This window comes from Pongo pygmaeus, chromosome 3 (assembly GCF_028885625.2).
Source record: "Pongo pygmaeus isolate AG05252 chromosome 3, NHGRI_mPonPyg2-v2.0_pri, whole genome shotgun sequence".
NCBI lineage: Eukaryota > Metazoa > Chordata > Mammalia > Primates > Hominidae > Pongo > Pongo pygmaeus.
This window is the reverse complement of record NC_072376.2, coordinates 37,169,963-37,195,758: the sequence shown is the minus strand read 5'-3', so window position 1 is coordinate 37,195,758 and position 25,796 is coordinate 37,169,963. Positions and strand designations below refer to the sequence as shown.

The 25,796-nt window shown below is 41.5% G+C and overlaps 1 protein-coding gene, 1 long non-coding RNA gene and 1 pseudogene across 5 annotated transcripts in view; 1 reads left to right on the top strand and 2 right to left on the bottom strand.

The window, feature by feature from the left end:
* The window catches only part of PGM2 (phosphoglucomutase 2), a 36,538-nt gene extending 29,517 nt beyond the window's left edge, over positions 1 to 7,021 (bottom strand). For all 4 annotated transcript variants that reach the window (XR_008502161.2, XM_054485562.2, XM_054485563.2 and 1 more), the window contains exons 1-2: positions 5,317 to 7,021; positions 1,985 to 2,152 (exon numbers count right to left, since the gene is read on the bottom strand). Coding sequence is in view for 3 of the 4 variants with exons in the window: in XM_054485562.2 (XP_054341537.1) it covers positions 1,985 to 2,152; positions 5,317 to 5,397 (249 nt within the window). In the remaining variant the exon portion in view is untranslated. The remainder of the gene's footprint in view (positions 1 to 1,984; positions 2,153 to 5,316) is intronic.
* On the top strand, positions 6,489 to 12,510 carry LOC134739406 (uncharacterized). Its single transcript, XR_010126033.1, has 3 exons — positions 6,489 to 6,741; positions 8,357 to 8,498; positions 11,997 to 12,510. It is a non-coding gene; the product is annotated as an uncharacterized LOC134739406 (long non-coding RNA).
* LOC129035285 (large ribosomal subunit protein eL21-like) lies at positions 10,230 to 10,741 on the bottom strand (annotated as a pseudogene).
* Positions 12,511 to 25,796: the final 13,286 nt, after the last annotated feature.

The window sequence follows — 25,796 nt, the reverse complement described above, 5'->3', positions numbered from 1 at the left end:
CTTTAGAATATTGATCATCTATGTTTACCACAGGGTTTACCCCCAGAGGAGACGAATTCTAGGAGAAAAATGGGTAAGATAGTCCTTAACGGGAATACATTTCATTATTCTCAGAAACTAGATGTAGAAAAATACAGGGGAAAAAGCTCTAGGTTAATCTAGAATCCCTTAGAAACCCCTAATAATTAGGCCCAACGGCAGGTGTAATCAACTGGATTGTCCAAAGATGGCCCCAGTAATATAAGCCATCCCACATGTTCCTCTTACAATGTGACATTAATGCTCCTCCAATGAGAACTGGGTATCTACGTGCCCTCTCCTTGAATATGAGACAGCCTTATTGATTCACTTTTAACAAACCGAATATGGTAGAAGTGACACTGTGTGACTTTCGAAGCTAGGTCATAAAAGTCAGCACAGCTTCCAACTGGCACATTCTCTCTCTCTCTCCCTCTCTGGATACTCCATTGGAAGCCAACCACCACGTTATAAGGAAGTCCAGGCCACACGCAGGGGTTCCAATCCCAGCTAAGACCCCAGTCAATAGCCAGTAATAATTTCAGATGTGTGAATGAAGGTGCCTTCAAATGATTCCAGCCTCCAAAATGGCCCAGATGGTGCTGAGTGGAGCAGAGACAAGCTGTCCCCACTGAGTTCTACCAAAATTGCAGATTTGTGAGCAAAATAAATGTAGTTGTTGTTTTAAACCATTATGTTTTCAATGATTTGTTACACAGCCATAGTAACTGGTACAGAAGGAAACCTTATTCAGCAGCACAGTTCCTATGTTATCCATAAACCAAACGAGATTCCCATACTTACCCCATTCTAGGTCTTTCCTCCAGCATCTCAGGGAGCCCTATTGCTTAATAACAATTTGTGACCAGGAGTTCCCATGGCAATTCTTTTTTTTTTTTGAGACAGAGTCTTGCTTTGTTGCCCAGGCTGGAGTACACTGGCGCAATGTCGGCTCACTACAACCTTGCCTTCCAGGTTCAAACAATCCTTCTGTCTCAGCCTCTCAAGAAGCTGGAATTACAGGTGCACACCACCACGGCTGGCTAATTTTTGTATTTTTGGTAGAGACAGGGTTTCACCACGTTGCTCAGGCTGGTCTTGAACTCCTAGGCTCAAGTGATCCGCCTGGCTCAGCCTCCCAAAGTGCTGGGATTACAGGTGTGAGCCATCGCACCTGGCCCCTACGGTAATTCTATACCCTTAGATAAGCTTTCCTTGTTGGAGTTTTGTTACAACATGCCCAGCTCTGCCTTTTACACTGGGATGTATATGTGAGGCACATGTAATCACTATTAGGCAATTTTTTCTAGCCTTTCTTTTCCCAGAATTAAAGTGACATTCATCATCAACAGGTCTAAGCTGAAGAAATACTGATGTGAATAATCTGTTCTATTTCATTTCCCTCATAAACAGTACTGCCAATACCCAGCGGAAGCACTTCTGTTTTGTCAAATTATCTCCTTCCTAAAAGCTGGGTCTAGATTCTGACAAAAATATTCACAAATTAAGGCAAGGAAACTCAGACTCAATCCATACTATAAAACAAAGGAGAATAGGCTCTTGGTAATTCCGGCAGTTAGAAAAGCTTTTTAGCACTTGCTATGTAATCATGGCAAAAATTACAGGACCTTAAAAGTTGTCAGCTTAGTTGGTGCATTTATACTGGAATGAAAGCTCCATGAGAGAATCTGTTTGTTCGAGTCATTCTTATATCCCCAATGCTGGCACATGGTAGGTACTCATTAAGTGTGTTAAATGAATGAATGAATGAATGGCTATATGAGTCCTGAATAAGTGCTACTTCGACCTACTGTGCAAGCCTTGCTTTATGGAGTAAATGGTGGTGACTTCCTGTGTCTAGCCAAGCTGATAAGACATGTCTATAATTAGAATAAATTAGGTCTGTCAAATAGAAAATGAGCTAGGGGATACATTGAGTTACTAAGAATTATAAAAAAAGTGGTACCTGTGTAGTCTGGATGATGGTCAAGTCATTCATACGAGAAATTCCAGGTCCCATAGCAGCTCGAAGGCCAGCTGTCCCAAACTCCATTCGGGCCCCAAAACATTTTCGTAGTTCTTCTTTATTACCTTCTGCTATTAGTCGTTTCACTGCCTCCAAAGTTAAGGAATTCTGAAAAACAAAAATGTATAGACACAGCCAGACAAGTGAATGAAAAATCAGAAATGTAAAAAAACTCACAATCATTCTAACCTATAGAAAAAAAAATATATATATGTCTATATATATGTAGACCTTTCAATTTTCTGATGCTTTTGAAATCTGAAATATGAAGTCAGTTTGACATTATAACGTAAGTGTTCTTTTCTCTCCTGTCAAGGTAAGCATTTTTGGAGAAATGGAAGTAGAGGTTTCAGCATATGAGTCTAACCCCCAGAATGGAATCCCAGAATACCACTTGCCAACTCTAGGTGCTTGTGCAGATTATTTCAGTTCTCAAATTCTGTTTCCCCATTTACAAAATGGGAATAATCTAGAACCTCCCTTACATGATTTTTAAGGTTTTAAGGTGGTTTACTTCAAATTAATGTAAAATATCTTTCTCTACCTGGCACTTAGTTATGATTAAATGTTCATTTTTCTCCCTAATGCCCTCAAATTTTCCAGAGTGATAGATTACACAACTTAAGTCAAAACCTTACTTTTGTAATGTTTTATAATTCATGCCAGGCATTCACATACCTGGTCAAGTTTGAATATTGTAACATCTCCAAGAAGCAGACAAATAACAGAAACTCAATGTTATAGATGGGGAAGCCTCAGAAATTGAGTGACTTGCTTAAATTGCAAGATAAACATTAATCTAGTGCCTTTTCTATAACATTAACTGCTTCAAATAGACACTAACATGATTCATTTAAGTTCATTATACGTTGCCCTTTTTTTTTTTGTATGGTAGTTGCAGAAAATGTTACAGTTGGAGAAAAATAATGACAATCACATTAATTTCATATGAGACTTTTAAGTTATGAATTCAGGAAAACAACAGATGAAGTACTTGATATTCCTGTTTTACAGTCATTATCCATTTAGATGAGCACTCACGCAGGACGTGGCCATGTAATTAAACTTTGAAATACTATTGCAATAAAACCTTGGCTTTCTGGAATTAAGCCCACATTTCCAGATTGTGGCAGATTCAGTGGGAATCAAGTAAACCCCACCTTTTTTGGTGAAAAACAGCAGATGCTAATTACAGAACAGTCTTACCTATCAGATTGTCAAGTGCCCCCAAAGAAGGGCTCAGATCGGGTACATAAAAGAGGCTCATAAAAGAGGCTCAATAAATATTCGTGGAGTGAATCAGAAAACACAGACTTCACAGCCACACTCAATATCGAGTGATCCTCGCTTGTTCATAGTGTAGGTCTGGAAAATCTTAATTGGTCTTTGATATCTGTGAAAGACCAAGTAGCCTGAGAGAAACAAAGGAGAGAGACAGATAAAAATGAGAAGTCAAGAGGACAGCAGGATCAGAATCAGCCCTGGCAGTGACCAAAACTGACAGCAGAGAAAAGAGCAGGGATGAAGGCACGGTGGAAACACAGACGGCACCTGCCAGGTCGCCTTGCCAATCGCGGGGGGTAGTCAGACTAGAGGGCTGCAATGCTTTTAGCTGGTGGGAGGTTCACTGGAGAATGAATGGGCTTCTTCTCAGGTGTCAGTCTCAAAGCAAAAGAAGAAATTAACAGAGGATAGAACATGAGAAGTGGTTAAAAAAAAATAAAAAGGACATCTCATCTCTACCCAGAGAGATACAATCTTTCTATACACAGATCCAACACTGTGTAGAAATTAGATTGCTTTCTTCTCCTTTTTCTCCTTCTTCTTAGAGAGAGTACATTATGAACTCTGACTTCAAAATAATTCTGTACTCTGCAAGTTACAAGTTATCAGAAATGGAAACATTTTTCTTCCCTTGAGAATCACAAGGTTATCTTCCCAGGAAAAGAAAAACGCCCCCAAGCAGTTGCCAATAGCATCCTGGAAATGGGATTTGCTGACATTTTCTTTGTAGGGGCCAGAGAATGGTAAATAAAGACAAAGACCTGACCCCTACTGACCTTGTAATCTGCTTTGTTCATTCAAGTATTTCAGTGACCTACTATGTGTCATGCACTGTGCCTATGCCAGGCACCACAAACCAAGGTAGTGAGAACAGAGAGGCCTGGCCACATAATTTACGGAGGTCCAGTGCACAATGAAAATGGGTGAACTCTTGTTTTACCATTAAGATTTTCAAGACAGGATAGCAGGACATTAAAACAACAGTGGGCCCTTCTAGGAGCGCGAGTCCTGTGAGACTGCAGGGGTCTCTCGCCCCTGAAGTCGGCCCTGGAGACAGACATTAAACAAACCTACAAACAAGTGTTTCTGGAGTTTTTTGTTTTTACCATTTGTAATAAGAGCTATAAAGGAAAATAAACAGACCGTTTAGAGTGAATATTAGGGATAAATAATTTAACGCTTCGGAGCCAAGGAAGGACTGACTCTCTACGTAAGCCACATTTAAGTTCAGGCACAAAATATGAGTCACAACGGGAGAAACAAGTTCAGCAGGAGAGCAGCGAGGGACATTCCGAGAAAACCGAATAGCAAGCAGAACAAGTAGAAAGGGCGAGACGCAAGTTTAGAGAGGAGAGGGAGTGATGTCCAGAGCTGGGTTCCTGATTCTAAGAAACGGAATGAAGAAAGAGAAAACCGTGCTGTGTCCCAAGTGTGCCTCCCTGGCAGTCAAAGTTCTAAGGCGGACTCCTGAAGCCAGGCGGGCCCACCCGGGAGGACGACACACGTTTGTAACCAAGCCCTCGGGATGGGAGGACCGGACCAGAACGCTGCTCTGCAAAGGTCTCAGCGGCCAAAGGAACACGCGGGACGGAGCGATTCTGGGTCCATGGGGATGCACAGCCGACTACCGACGACGAGCCAGCGGTATGAGTGACAGTAAGGCGTGCGCCCCTCAACTAGACAGCGTCCAGGGTCTGGCCGCGCTTACACCACCCTGGCTCGCTCCTCTACTCCGAACTTGCAGTCCGGCCGGCCGGATAGCTGGTTTCGTCCGGGGACAAGCCTTCCCGGCCTAACTCCGAACGTGCCACATGCCGGCCAGGCCGAAGGAAGCCTAGCAGCGACCGCACGCTCCTGGGTCTTCCCGGGGGAGAAGCGGGATGCACTGGGCGGGAAGGCAGCTCAGGCAGCGCACGCAGCGCCGCGCCTGGAGAGGGCAGAGCACCCGACCCCGCTCCGGGCGCTCCCCGCCTGCTGGTGCCCCTCACCTTGTCCCAGCGCAGCCACTGGGCCGTCTCCTGGTCCAGCCGGGCGTCCTCACCTAGACCGCTGCCTTCTGGAGCCGCCATCGCTGAGCTTGTGCTGCCGCGGCGGAGGGAAGCAGGCGGTGAGGTCTCCCTTCCGGCCCGGCCCCAAGAGGTGGAGGCGGAGGCGGGGGTGGGGAGAGCCGCGGCGGAGCCAGTCGGTCCTGGGGAAAGTGACGCGCGCCGCAGCGGGCACGCCTCCTTGCCGTTTGCGGGTGCGCCGCGGGGGGTGGGAGTGAGCGAAGAGGAATTGCGGGGCTAGGGTGGGTTGCTGGAACCTGGCACATGTGGGAAGGCTTTGCCATCGTCTCTGATGCATCCAGGCTACAGCCAGCCCTGAGTTCCTGCTGCGCGCCAGGCACGTCAGATGCTGGGATACCAGGAAGTGCACCCAGATAGGGGCCTGAAGATTATGTAGAAACTCAGAGGGTCAAGAACAGCCAGAAAAAATCTTGAAGAAGAAGAGCAAAGTAGGAAGACCAGTGGAACATAAGATAGGGACCAGAAACAAAAATACACGTGTATGGACAATTTATTTCAGAGGCGGGGCTGCAGAGCACAGGAAGAAACTATTTTTAGTTAATGGTGCTGGGTCAACGGGATATCCACGTAGGGAAAAGAAAAAAGGGAACTTGGCCCCCTATGTCCCATCACACAGCTCTGAATTCCAGATCAATTGTAGCTCTACGTGCGAAAGGTAGTGTAGCAGGACGAGCAGCAGACAAAACTCCTCAGACACCGGATTAAAGAAGGAAGAGGTTTTTATTCCGCCGGGAGCGTTGGCAGACTCGCGTCTTAAGAGCCAAGCTCCGTGAAAAAGAAATTCCTAGCCATTTTAAGGGCTTACAGCCCTAAGGGGTCTACGTGAAAGGGTCATGATAGATCAAGTAAGCGTGAGGAACGTGACTGGGGGGCTGCATACATCAGCTAACAGAACAAAAAGTTTTACAGTGCTTTCTCATACGATGTCTGGAATTTACAGATAACACCAGTAGTTTTGGTCAGGGGTTAATATTATTATTATTATTTTAACCACCAGGGCCAGGTGGTGGCGCCAAGGTCGCCTAGCTATTTATCTTACTTCTGTTTTTTTCCAACTTTTTGCTTTCTCTCTTTTCTCCTGTCTTACAAACTAGGGAAAAGCGGAGGTGGGGGAGAAGCTGGGAAGGACAGCAGAAGTGGTGGTCTCATTCCATAGTAGCGTGAAACTTATGGAAACTAACATAGGAGCTTATCTTCCTGATGCTGGTATCACCAAGCCATAAAGAAGAAGCATACCCATAAGCATAAAAAAGCACGTGCAAGAATATTTCTGGCAGCATTATTTGTAAAAGCCTCAAACTGGAAACAACCCAGATGACCATCGACAATACAATGGATAAATACTTGGTAGTATACCCATACCAATTCATATAAATAAATCATGGCACATTGATAGAGCAATGCAAGTGAACTACTGTTATACACAACACTGAGGGACAGAGTTCAAACACCCACCTCCATACCCCCTCACCACAAAATACTGGATCATTCATCTGTAGTCCCAGCTATTTTGTGGTGGGGGAGCTGGAGGGAGTCCTGAGGAGGGAGGATCGCTTGAGCCTGGGAGGTGGAGGCTGCAGTGAGCCCTGATTGCGCCACTGCTCTCCAGCCTGGGAGACAGAGGGAGACACTGAAGAAAAAAAAAAAAAAAAAACCACCGAAATATATAAAATTATAGGGAAAGGAAACAAATCAGTGATTTTCAAGAACTGGGGGTGGGGGGAGGGATTGACTACCAAGGGCACAAGGGAATTTGAGGGAGTTGTGGAACTGTTCCGTATCTTGATTGAGTTTGGGGTTTACTTTTATCAAAACTTATAGAACTGTAGGATATAAAGGGTAAAGTTCACTGTATGTAAGTTATATCTCTTTTTTTTAAGTTTTAAGATTAAAAACTAAAGAGGCAAAACTAACCTATGGATGTCAGCAGAGTGGTAGCTTTGGGAAGGAGGGAAAGTGCCTTCTGAGGTTCTGGGACTGTTCTGTTTCTTGACCTGGACAATGGTCAACAGGTGTGTTCACTTTGTAATACTCACTAAGCTGCAATCTTATGAGTTGTGCATTTTCTGTATGTTCTTCAACTTTATTTTATTATTATTTTTTGAGACACAGTGTGGCTCTGTCACCCAGGCTGGAGTACAGTGGTGCGATCTCGGCTCACTGTAACCTCTGCCTCCTGGGTTCAAGAGATTCTCATGCCTCAGCCTCCTGAGTAGCTGGGATTACAGGAGCATGCCACCATGCCTGGCTTATTTATTTATTTATTTATTTATTTATTTGTGACAGAGTCTTGCTCTGTCACCCAGGCTGGAGTGCAATGGTGGGATCTCAGCTCACTGCAACCTCCATCTCCTGGGTTCAAGTGATTCTCCTGCCTCAGCCTCCTGAGTAGCTGGGATTATATGTGTGAGCCACCACGCCCAGCCTTTTTTTTTTTTTTTTTGTATTTTTAGTAGAGAACAGATTTCGCCATGTTGGCCAGGCTGGTCATGAACTCCTGACCTCAAGTGATCCGCCCACTTCAGCCTCCCAAAGTGTTGGGATTACAGGGATGAGCCACCATGCCTGGCTAGTGTGTTCTTCAATTTTAAAAAGAAAAAATATATATCCAGGATCTGTGATATCTGTTTAGTGTCATGGGAGAGGCATATTAATCATGTAATCACAGCAGTTAATACATAATTATAAACTGGTAAAATGCTGGAAGGAAAGCAGAGAGATGTCATGAGGCTGCAGGTTAACAGAGGTCACCTCAGTCAGGAAGCTTGCCTGAGCACTGGAAGCTTAAGAGAGATGTGAGGGAAGGATGTAGTTAATGTGAGAGTGTGGTCCTTCCCCTGACTGCAAAGCCTGAGAGGCTGGAGCACAGAGAAGAAGAGAAGGACAGGCTGCCTCAGTTTCCCCAAATGTTAGGTGGTCTGCAGGTTCACCACACTCAGGCTGTCTCTTTTCTCCGCACCAGATAAACCTTCTTCTCAGTCATGCTCTGGAAAAAATTGCGGGACATGGAGAATCACAGACCCAGGCTGATCTCACTCACCCTTGTTTTCCTCTCAAATGCCAGTTTTCCCAGACGAGTCTGCAGCTTCCAGTCTTCTGCCAAGGTAGGACGGGGGCTGGTGGGTCTCTAAATATCCAGCAGTTCTGGGCCTCAGAGTTCATATCTGTCCTTCCGTGATAGGGATGGTTGCAGCTGAGTCTCTACTATGGTTCAAAACATGTGGGGAGGGGTGTCTAAGGAAGTTATTTTGGCACCTTTTTTTTTCTTTGAGATGGAGTCTCATTCTGTTACCCAGGCTGGAGTGCAATGGCGTGATCTTGGCTCACTGCGACCTCTGCCTCCTGGGTTCAATTGATTTTCCTGCCTCAGCCTCCCGAGTAGCTGGGACTACAGGTGTGTGCCACCACACTCGGCTAATTTTTGTATTTTTAGTAGAGATGGGGTTTCACTATGTTGGCCAGGCTGGTCTTGAACTCCTGACCTGGTGATCTACCCACCTTGGCCTTCCAAAGTGCTGGGATTACAGGCGTAAGCCACCACGCCTGGCCAGGCACCTTTTATTATATTAGAAATTGTGGGCCCACGGTAATATCCAATCAGAACTATTTTAACTTCATTTGAGACACCAAGAAGCAGATTTTTCAATATTCTTTTATGGAAACAAGGAAATAAAGCAAGTGTAGTTTCCAAGTAGGGAGGAACTTTTAACTAGTAAGTTGCCAAATGGTAAATAAATTCTCTTCTCTTACTGAGAAGGGCCCCAAGATTTTAGTTACTGTGTTGAAAAACAATGCACGCAGTCACACTCTATTCCTCCCATCTGCTTCTCATGTGAAGCAGACGGTTGTGTCAGGGACTTTTCTGGGGTCGCCTGTAGCAAAGATGCTGACATTGGAGGTTCTGACAATGATGCTACAGAGACCTGAAGCTGATAATTTCTTGCATATGACCACACGGTTATCATTTTATGTCTGTGGAAACCCACGTAGAATAGTAGATTGAAGAAGGGTTCTCAGGGAATAAGTCTGGCCTTCTTGTTTTGTAAACAAGGAAATGGAAATACCCGAAATTTAAGAGCCTTTCTCCAAGACATACGGCTGGTTAATGACAGAGCCGGGATTGTCACTCTGGATCTCCTGATATCCCAGTCAAACGTTCAGTCCCTCTCCTGTTTCACTCAGCCCATTTCTACACATATCCATTTCAAAGGAAGTTCCATGAACTCTGGCAACCTGTTTCCATGTGATAATAGCCTGCTCTTGATGAAAAACAAATACTAACCATGTTTGATATCGATGATGTTAGGTGATGCTTAAAATAACTTAGTTTGTTCATGCTCTCTTGCTGCCTAGGAACGCTTTCACATGAGTGTCCCAATTTCCTTGGAAGTCTTCCCAATGCCCTCAAATACCTTGTCAGCGATTCTATCAGTCCCTTTGTATCCAGTCCGGAAAAAGTTCTTCCAAAACTTTTTATTATGGAGTTTTAATTATTTACGAAATTGATCCTTATGTAACCACCACGCAGCTCAACAATGATCAATTCATGGCCAATCTTGTTTCATCCACCCACTTCCCCTTCCTGTGTTAGTTGGAGGAAGGTACCAGATATCATATCATTTCACTTATACATATTTTGGCATGTATCTCTGAAACATAAAAACATTTGAAGATAACCACAAAACCATTATCTCACCTAAAATTTTACAAATTAAAGTAGTAATTTTTAAATACCATCAAATGTCCCTTTAATGTTTAAATTTCCACATATCTGTAATTTATATTAATTATACTTTTAACTTAAATCTTTTTTTTTTTTTTTTTTTTACAGCCCAGAGGTCCTTTATTTTTCTTTTTTAACACCTATTATGCCATGAATTCATAGGGAATAGGTTCCAGCAGCTCAGGCTCCTTCCCATTGGTTCTCACAAAGTGTGCTTCTCTGGGTGGAGCAAGCTGGCGCTTTAGTTGAACCCAGGTATCTTTCTCTTTGGCTTCTTTCTTTTTCTGATCATTTTCCTTCACGCGTTTCAGGAAGCTATCTCAGCTCTTAGAGTGCTTAATGTGCTCAATACGCACATTAATTCTCTTGGCAAGAATCTTTTCCTTGTTTGTTTACAACAATGCCAACAGCATGCTGGGTAACACTGTAGACTCCTCCAGTTTTGCCATGGTGACACTTGTGGGGCATTCCTTTTTGAACAGTACCCATTCCCTTGATGTTTACAATATCACCTTTCTTATCGATTCGCATATACATGGCCAAAGGAACAACTCCATGTTTTCTAAAAGGCCTGGAGAACATATATCGGGTGCCTCTCCTCTTTCTCTTTGTGTTCGTCATTTTGGTGAATTACTGGAAGATGGCGGTTCCGGCCTAAAGGCTAAATCTTAATTTTATAATTTTTTTGCAGTTTGTTTGAATCAGGCACCAAATAATCTTCCCATGGCTTCATATGTCTTTGAGGTCCCTTTTATTTTACAGATTCTGCCTCAATTTCCTTGCAGTTGATTTGTTGAAGAAACTAGATTGTCTGTCCTATAGGGTTTCCCAGTCTGGATTTTGCTGATTGCATCTCTGGTGTTTTTTTTTTTTTTTTGAGACAGAGTCTTGCTCTGTCACCCGGGCTGGAGTGTAGTGGTGCGATCTCAGCTCACTGCAACCTCCGCCTCCCGGGTTCAAGCGATTCCCCTGCCTCAGCTTCCCCAGTAGCTGGGATTACAGGTACACACCACCATGCCCGGCTAACTTTTTTGTTTATTTTTTTAGTAGAGATGGTGTTTCACCATGTTGTTCAGGCTGACCTCAAACTCCTGACCTCAAGTGATCTGCCCACTTCGGCCTCCCAAAGTGCTGGGATTACAGGTGTGAGCCACCACGCCTGGTCAATCTCTGGTGTTCTTTAGCGTGTTCCACTCCCTTCTGTCTTTCCTGTAAGCTCATTTCATTATCATTTTCTGTTTATGGTCTCTCCCTCACTGGACTGACTTTCTGGAGGACAGAAATGGCATCTTATTTGTCTTTACCTACCTAGAGCCATGCTGTTCTCTGGGCTGATCCTCGAACATGTCAAGCAATTGCTGGTCTAAGGCCTATATCTGCATTGCCCTCCCCCAGATATTCCCACATTTAATTCAGGCTTCTGCTCAAATACTAGCTCGTCAGAAAGATCTCTCTTCTGTAAAATGCTGGTAAATGTTTAACAACTGGCTCCCTGGGATAAAAAGCCCTGACTGATAGTATTTGCCAATTTCCATGGTGTAAATACATCCATCATAGCCGATTTAAAACTACAATGTGCTATCACTGAACACAGAGTTGGGAAGAGATTGGAGCAGCACACCATTATATAATATTTCCAGTACAGAGGTATCATAGATGTAAATGACTTAAAGGGCATAGATCATGGTAATAGTCAGGAATCTACATAGAAGATGCTGAGTTTGAGTATTTATTACCTTTGTTTTTAATATAATATGTTGACTTTGAAGTTTATATAATTGAATCTTCAATAATGGCAGTATTAGATTGTTCTCACACTGCTGTAAAGAAATACCTGAGACTGGATAATTTATGATGAAAAGTGGCTCACGTCCCACAGGCTCTAAAGGAAGCATGATGCTAGCACCTGCTCAGCTTCTGGGGAGGCCTCAGGAAACCTACAATGATGGAAGGTGAAGAGGGAGCTGGCACTTCACAAGGGCTGAGCAGGAGGAAGAGAGAGAGTGGGGAAGTGCCACACACTTTTAAACAACCAGATCTCCTGAGAACACGCTCACTGTTGTGAGGACAGTGCCAAGGGGGAAATCCACCCGCCTCACCCATGATCCAATCACCTCCCACCAGGCCTCACCTCCGACATTGGACATTACAATTTGACATGAGATTTGGGCGGGGACACAGAAAACCGTATTAATATCTGTGATTAACATCCTGTTCTCACAATTCCTAAAAATTGAAGAGTGTGCTCTCATGAACAAGGATGAACTGTCGCCAATATACCATTGGCTCTCTTGTTGACTGTACCTAAAATGGGATCTTCACCACTCTCTTCTCCTACTTTGTTTTTCTGCAAAGTGTTTATCACTCCTTCCCATGCTGTTATAAATTTAATTTAAAAAATATTGACTGTCTTTTCTGCTGTTTTTTCCTAACTCAGCCTTCAGCACCTACAACAGTGCTTGGTTTGTAACAGATGTTCAGTAAGTATTTGTTGAAGAATGAATCACTGGGTCCCTTATGCTATGAGGTAGGCTGTCACAGTGAGAACTTTTGGAGATATCTCTATCTGTACTCATGCTGGAAATTCATCCGAATTTTTTTCCATGTCACCATGATAATTAAAAACGGGCTGAAACACTGGTCACATTCCCATTCTTGTGAAGGTGCAGTTCTACTCACAAGGCCTGCAGGCTCTCCTGCAGCTCAGGCTTTCCTGTCTGATGTGACACTAGAGTGCTGCTGTGGGAAATGGGGTTCACATAAACTGAGCTGTGCTCAAGACTGTGCCTCAGTTGCAGATGATAGAGGTCAAGAGAGGACACTAGCAACCAGGAAAAAGCAAGCAAGTGCTGTAGCCCAGTGCCATGGAGCACAGAGCCACTGCTCTAAAATGTAAATAGCCAAAAGGATAGAATACTTTTCAACCATTTTTGTAGCACAGTGAAAGCCTACCTTCAGCAAGTACCTGGCTTCAAGCTGCTAAACTGCCTCCTGTTATGAAGATGTGAAAAGTTTTTTTGTTATTGAATATAAACAATTAGCATATACAGATGGCCTCTTCAATCTCCATGTGAATTTAGGATGAACTATGTATGACATGGTGCTGGAAATTCTTCTACTTGTGGACTAATTTTGGTGACCATCTTTCTGTCTCTTCAGTCTCTTAAGCAGATTGACTATGATGCATGTCACATAAAACAGTTTTCTTTCTGTTCTATTGTGGAGTTTTTCTGGGGCTGGAGAAAATTCTTTTAATTATTTTTTCCAAACACTGTCTATAATTACCAGACATGATATAAACACATAAGGTGCCAACCGGAATTTACTCTAAAGAGGACTTTCCCTCTCAGACTTCCAGTCAACTCACACTTGTGCAACAAAGTGCATGCTGTCCCCTAAATATGCAGGCAGAACTGTTTCTGCCTATTTGGTATCTATAGTCCTCTACCGTCACTTCTAGAGAGACTAGACCAAATTTCTACCAACTTCACTGGGCAACAATCAATCATTTTATCTCAATGACTCTTGTTGTCTTCAGACCTGAAACTGATTCAGAGACCATGGGGCCCACAAACCTAATCAGAGTAACGTTTTCATTGAGTACACATGCAGACATGAGAATCTCCACTTTCCCATTTTTTCTCATGGTAAAATGTTCACAAATGTGCAGGTAACACCTGCTGCTACTCCAGCCATTCGGTCCCTAAATCTGCAGCTCTACATTTTGTATCCAGGTCTTGAGATTTGGGAAATAGAAAATTTTTATCTAAAAATGCAAGTCCTTTTGATTATCAAACTCAGACATTGAAATGAAAGTGCAGTTATGTTATTCTCCCATTTAAGTTATGTATTCATCTCTTGAAGCTGTTCACTATTGCCACAAGTAGATATATATTAAACTAATAATACTGCATTGGACACTATATCTCATACCCTAAACCATAATGATATATGTCTAATCAATAACCAATGTTACTTCTTTAAATAAATAAAAATTTCTGACAACTCTAAAAAAAAAAGAAAGAAAAAAGAAACATAGAAAATAATAATAATATAAGACACAGGTGTGAAACCTACACAAAACTTTTCTCTAAAACAAATGAACCTTTCTGATTTAATGAAGAAAACTGTCTCATCACGATTATCTCAGTGTCCCAATTTCAAGGCTGATGAGAGAATGAGTAAATAATGTGCCAGTAGACTTTATCAGTGTACTCATTACTGGCCATAAACTCAAAGTACACCAACAACAAATCTTTTTTGGCAGACCCTCTGGAGTTTAATGATCTTTCTCAGTAAAAATTTAAAATATCTATTATTTGTGCCTATTTTCTTTTTCTTTTTCCTTTTTTTTTTTTTTTTTTTTTTTGAGACGGAGTCTTGATCTGTCACATAGGCTGGAGTGCAGTGGTGCGATTTTGGCTCACTGCAGCCACTGCCTCCCGGGTTCCAGCGATTCTCCTGCCTCAGCCTCCATGGTAGCTGGGATTACAGGCACACGCCACCATGCCCGGCTAATTTTTGTATTTTTAGTAGAGACGGGGTTTCACCATGTTGGCCAGGCTGGTCTCGAATTCCTGACCTCAGGTGATCCGCCCGCCTCGGCCTCCCAAAGCGCTGGGATTACAGGCGTGAGCCACCGTGCCCGGCCTATTTATGCCTATTTTCATTAAATTCATGAAATTGTCTGATTTTTCTCTCATTACTAATTTTAATAATTCTTTGCACTTAAACTACCACTAGGTCTTCTAATATTAAAAGTTCAACACCAGAGCTGGTCTGTGATCCTTGGCTCCACCTTCCTCTGCTCTTTTTCCTCCTGCCAGTGCCCAGTTGTCCAGCACACCTCGCCACCTGTCCCTAGATCTCAGGGAAGGGGTCATTCATTCTCATTAGGGGGTTGGTGTTCAATTAAGCATCATTGTGTCCTTTTGCCTGGGGCATTTGGATGATTAACCAGGCATGAAGTTGCTGGTGAACATAGAGAAGCACTGTCACTGAATTGCCGTGCGCTTTAGTTTCTGCCTTGGTCAGAGAGATGCCTTGACCACATCCTCAGAATGTGTGAGGATAAAGCTGTGTAAGAGATTTGTGTTTGAAAACTTCAGCACCCCCTAAAGTGCTAGTATACTCATTCCAGCTTGGAACTGAGCCTGACACTTTTTTTTTTTTTTTTTTAAGAAGCACCTCTACAAAGAGTTAAATTTAAGAGACTTCGCAGGAAGGGAAAGTTGGATTTTTGTTTTGTTTTGTTTCCTGAGCACCACATAATTCCTGATGTTTCTGAAACATCACTGTTTTGGAAACTGAATATTTAGCCTGTTAGGGCAGCCACTGTGTAAATTGCTGTGCTCCAGATGAAGCTGCCTGATCCGTTGTGTTGTTCTTTTTCATCAAAATTACCTTGATCTGCTACCTTCTCACCTCTATCGTTTCTAATTGCACCTGCATCATATGGAATTTAGTCTGTATTTCCTAAAGTGAACAATATTACATAGGAGACCTAGGTGTACTCTTAAAAGAAATACTGGCCTCAAATAAACTTATGTGTCAAAGATAACCCACAAGTCATAATTTAAGGTGGATCATACAGCCTTAAATTCTTAAAGGAACATCGTGTTTGATATGGTTTGCATCTGTGTCCCTGCCCAAATCTCATGTCGTATTGTAATCCCCTATGTTGGAGTTGAAGCCTGGTTGGAGGTGATTGGATCATGGGGTGGATTTCCCCTTTGGCCCTATTCTCATTATAGTGAGTGAGTTATCACAAGATCTGATTGTTTAAAAGTGTGTAGCACCTCTCCTCTCTCTCTTCTTCCTGCTGTGGTCACATGAACACATGCCGCCTTCCTCTTCACCTTCCTCTTTACCTTCTGCCTTGGTTGTAAGTTTCCTATGGCCTCCCCAGACATGCTTCCTGTAGAGCCTGTGGACTGTGAGCCAATTAAACCTCTTTTCTTCATAAATTAATTACTCGGTCTCAGGTATTTCTTTACAGCAGTGTGATAATGTACAAATACAGTGTTTAAGTCAAGAAAAAAGAATTTTAAACCTGTAGACTTTCCCATACTAACTGGTATTCAACTTCTTTCTAATCCCATTTTCTTTCAATGATTTAAGTACTCAATATGTCTCTTTCTTTCTCTCTCTCTCTCTCTCTCTCTGTGTGTGTGTGTGTGTGTGTGTGTGTGTGTGTGTGTTATGATGGTTTCAGATGACTCAGGCATCCTTCCTATAAGAGGATTGTACATCCACCCTTTGTCCTTTGTAAGGGACAATCAGGGTTCTTAGCCCCCTCTTAATGTTAAGAAAACCACTTGTTTTTTAACAAACTTCAGACATGATGTACATAAAATAAGTTTAAAGTTTTTACCATTACAGTTTTCATATTTTGCTTTACAAAATGTTCTCTGACTAGCACAAAGATAAAGACCTGCAGAAAGCAGAAAATTCTTGAGTACCTGTCATTATCACATTCTAAAAATTAGTGTCATCATTTGACTTGATAAGATCTTATTAAAATGTAGTTTGACAAATATAATTTGCTGTAGACAGGCTCATTTTGAAATTAAAGGTTCAGGTAATTATATAGTTGGGCATCTAAATAATTAAAGGTTTTAATAAGTTTAGTCATTCCTGTATGTCAAATATCCTGTTCCATATCTTTGTGTCTTAATGCTCAGTTAACATTTTAATGTATGTGTCTTAGTCCATTCAGGCAGCTATAACGAAATATCATAAACTGGAGTAGCTTACAAACAACAAAAATTTATTTCTCACAGTTCTGGAGGCTGAGAAATCCAAAATCAAAGTGCCAGCTGATTCACTGTCTGCTGAGGGCTACCTTCTCACTGTGTCCTCAAATGGTGGAGGAGTGAGGGGACTCTCTTTGACATCTTATATAAGGGCACTAATTCCACCCATGTGGGCTCTACTCCCATGACCCAATCACCTCCCGAAGGCCCCACTTCTAATATCATCATCTTGGTGGTTAGGATTTCAACATATGAATTTGGGAGGACACAAGCATTCAGTCCATAGCAGTGTGTATTAGTTTTTAGTTTTAGTAATGGAGAAAAAAATTCCATGTTCAACCATGTGAAAAACCTTTAAAATGTTTTTCACAAGAATTTGCTAAAACATTGAATGGTTAATTTTATGTAACATTAATGATATATCTAATACACAGACGCAAGAGATTATAATGAACAAGAAAGGTAGAATTTTTAAAAAGGCTCAGAAAAGTAAGTTAACAACCCCAAATCACAGAATCAATCTGATGGATGAACATTAAATATTAGTTTTATTAATGGTAAAACCTGGAGTGAGGCTTTGCATCAAAAATAGCACGTTATCCACATACATTGACTTCCACCTCTTCTAAAACCACACTAAAATGGAAATAAAGGGATATATTTGGAAGATATAAATCCACAAGGACAAAGAGAATGAGACGAGGTGGGAAACCACAGCAAATTGTGGAGGGTGGAAAGTGGTTGGAAGAGTGGGGACTGCCATGGCAGCCTTGAGAGAACTGAATCTGACACTGGCTATGGGAAAACCAAGAGCAACTAGTTCAAAGGTAGACTCCCTCTACCACACACAGATTCAGGTGTGTGGTAGACCCAGATACTTCTGCAAGTCAAGGTGAAGGTGGCTAAGACCAGAAAGATTGACCAAAAATCTGTTTAAGAAGCAGTTAGACCTCTAGACTCCTTGTACCCCATGTCAGGGGTGATTGCCCGTTTACTACACACACCAGCAGAAGGCTGGAGATTTATTCTCTAGCATTTACATTGAGGATTTCTTGCCTGAGGAACCCTAGATATGGATTAAGTTCAGGACACCAAAGTGAAGATAGGAGGAATAAATAAAAATTGATATACTATGAATATTGATACCACCCGATGCTTCTTGTTGATCTATTTTCCTGGAATGCTGGTAGAACCTTATGAGATTGTAACCTGCCCAAAAAGAAAGAAGAAGAACTATTGATGTTGACAGTTCCCCCAGTGAAATGCTCAGCCAAGTCACCTAACAGTGAAGCCCATATAGCATGCAGAACTTCTGATCAACTTTTTGTCCCCTACCCTTAAATATGAGATGACAGCCAAAAATCACCACATTTTGAGCAAACCCTCCAATATGAAAGACAAAGGCCAAAATAAGGAAACCACAAGAAGAAAATTATGTGAAAGATTATGCATGGAAAAGATAATGTGAAAAAACCACAAAATTAATATCTTAAGAAAGGTGAGGAAAAGTTGTGCTTTTCTTATAATTAAATATGAGATTATATGTATATAAGAATATTATCTTATAATTAAAAATAAGAGATTTAGGGAATAGAAAATAGTTCATGAAAATTAAAAACATAATAGTAAAAATGAAAATTTCCAAAGAATGTTTAGAAGAAAAAGCACGGGAAGTCTTCCTAAAAGCAGAACAAAAAAAATTAAAAAATAAAGAGAAAAGCTTTTTTTGTTTTTTTTTTTTGACAAGATCTTGCTCTGTTGCCCAGGCTGGAGTGCAATGGCATAAACACAGCTCACTGCAGCCTCAACCTCTTGACCTCAAGCAATCATCCCACTTCAGCCTCCTGAGTAGCTGTGAGCACAGCCATTTGCCACTAGGCTCAGCTAATTTTTAAAAATTCTTTGTAGAGATGGGGGTCCCACCATCTTGCCCAGGCTGGTCTCAAACTCCTGGGCTCAAGGAGTCCTCTTGCCCCAGTCTCCCAAAGTGCTGGGATTACAGGCATGAGCCACCACACCCAGCCTAGAGAAATGTTTTATAAATGAGAAATCAAAGGAGTAATTTAGGAATTACAGAAAAGGAGAGCAGAGAAAGTGGAGGGAAAGAATCATCAAAGAAATAATTCAAGAAAAATTCCCAGATGTAAATTACCAAATTAAAAGGGCCTTCTGAGTACCCAATGAAATACATCTAAGACCCATATTAAGACACATGATAGTGAAATTTCAGAGCATTCTTGCCAAATGAGGGAGTGAACCCAAGAAGATGACATGGGATCTGAGAAACAGGTGATTCATAAGAGAAAAATGAAAAGTATCTCTAGAACCATGTTACAGGAAGACATTGAAATGACCTCTGCGCAGCTGACCTATCAGTCAATCCCAATGGAGCAGGTCAGAAAGCACCAGGAGAGACAGCTTCATAAAGTTCAAAACAGTAGAACACCTGATGGATTTGAAAGCACTGAGAGGAGATTGACTCAACTGTAGGAAAAGTTGGGAATAAATTAGCATTAGGTATTAGAAATGTAGGCAGCCTTTTAAACAGGCAATTATATAAGTTCTAGAGAAATAAATTGTCAGGAAAGGAAAAGAGGAAATATATGATTTTGCTGCCAACAGTGTTTCCATTTTACATGGCCATAAAATAGAAACACTGAATATTGATCTAACCAAACTTACAACATAGTGGGAGGGTGAGACATTGGGAGGAGTGTTTGTGTGTCTGTGTCTAGACGTATTTTTTAAAATGTAAAATCAGGCCTGGCACTTTGATTCACACCTGTAACCCCAGCACTTTGGAAGGCCGAGGTAGGGGGAACGCTTTGAGCCCAGGAGTTTGGGACCAGCCTGGGCAAGACAGGGAGAGACCACATCTCTAAAAAATTTTTTGTTTGTTTGTTTTTGAGATGGAGTTTCACTCTTGTTGCCCAGGCTGGAGCACAATGGCATGATCTTGGCTCACTACAACCTCCACCTCCCGGGTTCAAGCGATTCTTCTGCCTCAGCCTCCTTAGTAGCTGGGATTACAGGCATGCACCACCACACCCGGCTAATTTTGTATTTTTAGTAGAGATGATTTTGGTCAGGCTGGTCTTGAACTTCTGACCTCAGGTGATCTGCCCCCCTCGGCCTCCCAAAGTGCTGGGATTACAGGTATGAGCCACCATGCCCCATCAAAAAAAATTTTTTTTTTTTAATTAGCTGGGCCTCTGGTCCCTGCTACTTGGGAGGCTGAGGTGGGAGGATCACTTAAACCTGGGAGGTTGAGGCTTCAGTAAGGCTTGATTGTGTCACTGCACTCCAGCCTAGGTGATAGAGTGAGACCCCGTCTCAAAAAAATAAAAATAAAAAGTAAAATCGTCTGCTGCAGTGGGAAATAAGTGTTTAAAAGTAAAACGAACAAACAAAAAAACACCAAGGCATATCTATGTAGGAATGTTCTTCAGAACTATTGAGGGAAATACAGAAGAATTGGTTGAAAAGAATGAAATGTAGTTGCATTATTGGAAATGGCGAAGTTGTAGAGGCTGCCATTTTTCTTAACGAGCCTTTTAGAACTATGTAACTCTTTAAATTATGGACATGTATAACTTTCATTAAAAAATATAAAACAAAAATTCTGTATTGAAGAAGAGGCTGTGAGGTGAAGTCAAATGGGCTGCACATTAATTTGGCCCACTTGGTCTTTATTCAAGAATTGAAGTCTGGGGCACCCCAAAGTTTAGAGGTGCCTGAGAAGGCACAGAGAGAACTGTAGGAGAAAAACAGAGTGTGGTGTCTTGGAAGCCAAGTGGGTCAAGTGTTTCAAGGACCAATTGTCAGCTTTCTCAAATGCTTCCAAGAAGAAAGTAAGAAAGTTCATAAATTGGCCAGGCACAGTGGCTCACGCCTATAATCCCAGCACTTTGGGAGGCTGAGGCGGGCGGATCACAAGGTCAGGAGATTGAGATCATCCTGGCCAATGTGGTGAAACCCTGTCTCTACTAAAAATACAAAAATTAGCTGGGTGTGGTGGCATATGCCTGTAGTCTCAGCTACTCGGGAGGCTGAGGCAGGAGAATTGCTTGAACCTGGGAGGTGGAGGTTGCGATGAGCTGAGATCAGGCCACTGCACTTCAGCCTGGAGATAAAGTGAGACTCCGTCTCAAAAAAAAAAAAAAAAACAAAAAAGAAAGTTCAGAAATTACCATAGGAATGAAGAATACACAAATCCCAGGTATTTGCTTGGGATTTCCAGCCAACAGAAAAAAAGCCATTGGCTTCCTAGTTCAAAATTACCTGGGGACTTTTAAAAACAAATAGACAAAGAACCGTCCCACCAACCCAGATCTCTCTGTTTTTCTCTCTCTCTCTCTGTCTCTCTCTCTCTCACACACACACGCACACACACTCTCAAAGCCTGAACTATGGTTAGACCTTTAGACTTTATGGGGTACATCTTAGGCATTTGTCAAGATGTTCAGTTCTGATTCTGGTGGTCAGCAAGGCTTGGGGAACACCAGCTTGGCTAGATAAAGTGGAGAACACTAGCAGATAGCTGTGCATTGAGCTCACCTACAGATCCTTTATATATTCAAACCGCAGATATTTTGCCCTCATCAGTAATTCACATATCTGAAGTTTTCATTAATATTCACCTCATATATGGCATGTTTCTAGCATCATATTTTAAAATATTCATTTTACATTAAAGAAAGTGAATGGACTACTCTTTGTAAGGGATTTTTCTCCTAGAGTTTTACATTATTACACATGATACCTGTTCTCATACATAACCACACTTGTCTTTCAGATGTTAAAGACTTTCTTTTGGATGAAAGTGTTGGACTTTGAGACAGACAGGCAAGCTGTTATTTCAAAGGTTTTTGTAAAAGAACAACTTATACAGCCACCAAATAGTTCATAATTTAGTTATTAATTCTACAGCCATCTTTTGAGCCATAAAGGCTTTCTGGAACAGTAAGAATAAAAAAAACTTTTCTTGCACTAATGGCTATTCATTCATATTACGCAGCCACGTGGTATTCTTTCCTTTGAAAATTTTTAACTATTTAAAACATCTCTTTTTTATTGTAATAAAATTTGTTATATTAAATTGACCATTTTAACCTTTTTAAAAAAACGTGCAGTTCTGTGGCATTCAATACATTCACATTGTTGTGCAATCAACACCCATCCATCTCTAGAACTAAAACATATCTTTGGTTTACATTGTACATATCTAAAAATAATTGTTTTATATGAGTAATGTCTGTTAAAAATTAAGTATTGGCCAAGCTAATCAAAACTAGTATAAATATTAAGCAAATACTAAAAAACCAATTTATGAGTATCTTGAAATATCTCATTTTCCCCTTTTTTTACAGTATTAGTATTATTCTATTGCTAGATAACAAATTATCTTAGAGTTTTGCAGCTTAAAACAACAAATATTTTACCTTCTTTTTGTCATATTAAGCCTTTGAAATCTTATGAGTATTTTACATTATCATTACTTCTCAGTTCAGACTAGCTGCCTTTCAAGTGCTTGATAGCTGCCACGTGGCTAGTAGTTGCCATTGTGCACGCCACATTTCTACGTGCTGCAGTTACTGTTAAGTTTTAATCATCTGTTTCTATCTCTAGCTCTGTCTGTATCCCTAGCTATATCTATGTAAACATCAATTTAGTACATTTTTTATTACTAATTCTTTAATAAATATTGGATTCTACATGGAAGTTAATTAAGAGAACTACCAGATTTATACAAACGGCTGGCAACACAGGCTGCAGCAGCCCACACATTCATCTCTAGGGTAAGCTGTAACAGTTCAGAATTAGTAGAGGGTACTTTGGGCATAGTTCACCGCTCCAAGCCCTGTGTTATTAGTATTCCTGCATTAAAATGGCAGATTCAAAATACACAATAATGAAACCACGACTGTAAAGAGAGGAAACAAAATGCAAGTTACTTCCTGTCCTTCATTCTGTATGATCACTTCAAGTTTTTATGTGTGGTTAAATGTTAAAACAATGAAACATAGTAGAAACTATGAGGTGTAATATTTTTGTTTGGTAAAATGCAAATTTGAGTTGTTATGTGAATCATTTTAGTGTGTTTGAATAAATGCCTTTACAATGGAATCGTATTCATCTTTTTTATTGTTAAACTATAAAATCAAGAAAATAAATATGACTAATTATTACATGATATTTATAGAAAATATTTTTGTCATATAAAAGAGCAAAGAGGTAAAAAAATACCTTCTAGGTGCCAGATACATTGGGTTTTCCACTGCCATAAGCCTAACCTCTTTTAAATACTATCCTTCTCTCAATTTTTTTTTTTTTTTTTTTTTTTTGAGATGGAGTTTCACTCTTCTCACCCAGGCTGGAATGCAATGGTGCGATCTCAGCTCGCTGCAACCTCCACGTCCTGGATTCAGGTTATTCTCCTGCTTCAGCCTCCCAAGAAGCTGGGATTACAGGTGCACACCACCACCTCCAGCTAATTTTTGTATTTTTAGTAGAGATGGGGTTTCGCCATGTTAGCCAGGCTGGTCTCAAACTCCTGATCTCAGGGAATTCACCTACCTTGGCCTCCCAAAGTATTGGGATTACAGGCGTGAGCCACTGTGCCCTGCCTACCCTTCTCTCAATTAACATGAGAAAGTAGAATTAGAATAGGTTAAAGCGCTGACACACTTAACTGAATCCGGTATTTTCTTTATTAATACACTGTAATTATTTTGTATTAAATATAAAAGGGGCTTCCTTATTATAGTGTTTGAGTTTTGGGCACTTTTTTCTCTAATGGATGCCTGTTTTCCTTCTTTTCAAAGCCTAGAACAGAACACATAGTAGATACTAAATTAGGTGTTGGCATACTTGCTGTATGAAGACTCATCAGTTATCATGAGGGTGGCCTGGAAAATAAGCTCTGGATTAAGCTTTAGAGCTCATTTTAGGTCTCAGAAGCAGGGGATTGCAGGACAAATTCACAAACACATGGAAGCTGCACCAAGTACACTCAGTTAACTTGGTACCATCCTGGTTTTGTAGGGCCCATGGATGGGCTCAGCCAGATGAAATCCCTCTATATGGAGGAGCTGGGCACCCAAAGGCGTGGCCTTAATCAAGATATCATGAGAGGATATTGTCTAGACAACATTAACATTCCAGGACCCTGTCTACTGACGAGCTTGAACTCAGGAAAGTTATCCAACATTAGCCAACATACAGTCATAATTATTATTAATAGTTTATTGCAGGTACAGAAACAGTGTTGGAAATTTCCACCACAACTCCTAGGTACACAGAAGAGTAGTTTCTTTATTTCTATAGCTGATGTGTTTTTTCTGCATATACCACGAAAACATTGAGAATGCTCATACACCGGTGATGGGAATATATGTGGGTAGAGTCACTTTGGAAAACAAGGGAAATAAAAAAATGTGCGGGGCTGGGCATGGTGGCTCACACCTGTAATCTCAGCACTTTAGAAGGCTGAGGTGGGAGCATCATTTGAGCCCAGAAATGTGACACCAGCCCAGGCAACATGGTGAAACCCTTTGTATTAGTCTGTTCTCAAGCTGTTGATAAAGACCTACCCAAGACTAGGTAATTTATAAAGGAAAAGAGGTTTAATGGACTCACAGTTCCACATGGTTGGGGAAGCCTCACAATCATGGCGGGAGACAAAAGGCACGTCTTACATGGTGGCATGAGTCAAGTGAAAGGGGAAATCACTAATAAAATCATCAGACCTCATGAGACTTATTCACTACCATGAGAAGAGTATGGGGAAAATGCCCCCGTGATTCAATTATCTCCCACTGGGTAACTTCCACAACACATAGGAATTATGGAAGCTACAATTCAAGATGAGATTTGGGTGTGGACACAGCCAAACCACATCACCCTGTCTCTACAAAAACAAAACAAAACAATCCCCAAAAAAACTAAAAAACAAAAATTAGCTGGGTATGGTGGCATGTCCCTGTGGTCCCAGCTACTCAGGAGGTGGAGGTGGGAGAATCACTTAAGCCCGGGAGGATGAGGCTGCAGTGAGCAAGATGGCGCCACTGCACTCCAGTCTGGGTGACAGAGTGAGACCCTGTCTCAAAAGATAAAAGAAAGAAAGCACATACTCCGTGTTTTGGTATTTCCATCTTAGGTATTTATTTATTTATTTTTACCTTACAGCTTGCATATTTATTGAACAAATACTACTAAAATAGCTAAAATACACTGGGTACTTGTCATGAGTGCATTAGTAAAGATCATGTTGTTACAAAAGCCCTCATTTTCCGCAGTACACAACTGCAACTCTACATAAATGCCACAGATGCGGAATACTGTTTTTTTCTCTATTTGCACAGCCGATGTACCTATTCTAACAAAGGAAAGAGGAGGAATGCACAAGAAACTCAGGCCAATGGGGAAGCGAGAAGAGAACGAAGATGTGCAGTGCACGGGTCATCAGTGTGTTGACGAAGAGTCAAACTTGGCTGAGCGAGGTGGCTCACACCTATAATCCCTGCACTTTGGGAGGCCAAGGCAGGTGGGATCATCTGAGGTCAGGAGTTGGAGACCAGCCTGGCTAATATGGTGAAACCTTGTCTGTACTAAAAATACAAAAATTAGCCGGGTGTGGTGGTGCACACCTGTAGTCCCAGCTACTTGGGAGGCTGAGGCAGGAGAATCACTTGAACCTGGGAGGCAGAGGTTGCAGTGAGCCGAGATCACACCACTGCACTCCAGCCTGGGCAACAGAGTGAGACTCTGTCTCAAAAAAAAAAAAAAAAAAAAAAAAAGAAAAGAAAAGAAAACAGTCAAACTCTAAAATCTTTGAAGAGATTTATTCTGCGCATAAAAATAAATCTTCAGGAGATCCTGAGAACACGTGCCCAAGGTGGTTGGAGCGCAGCTTGATTTTACAC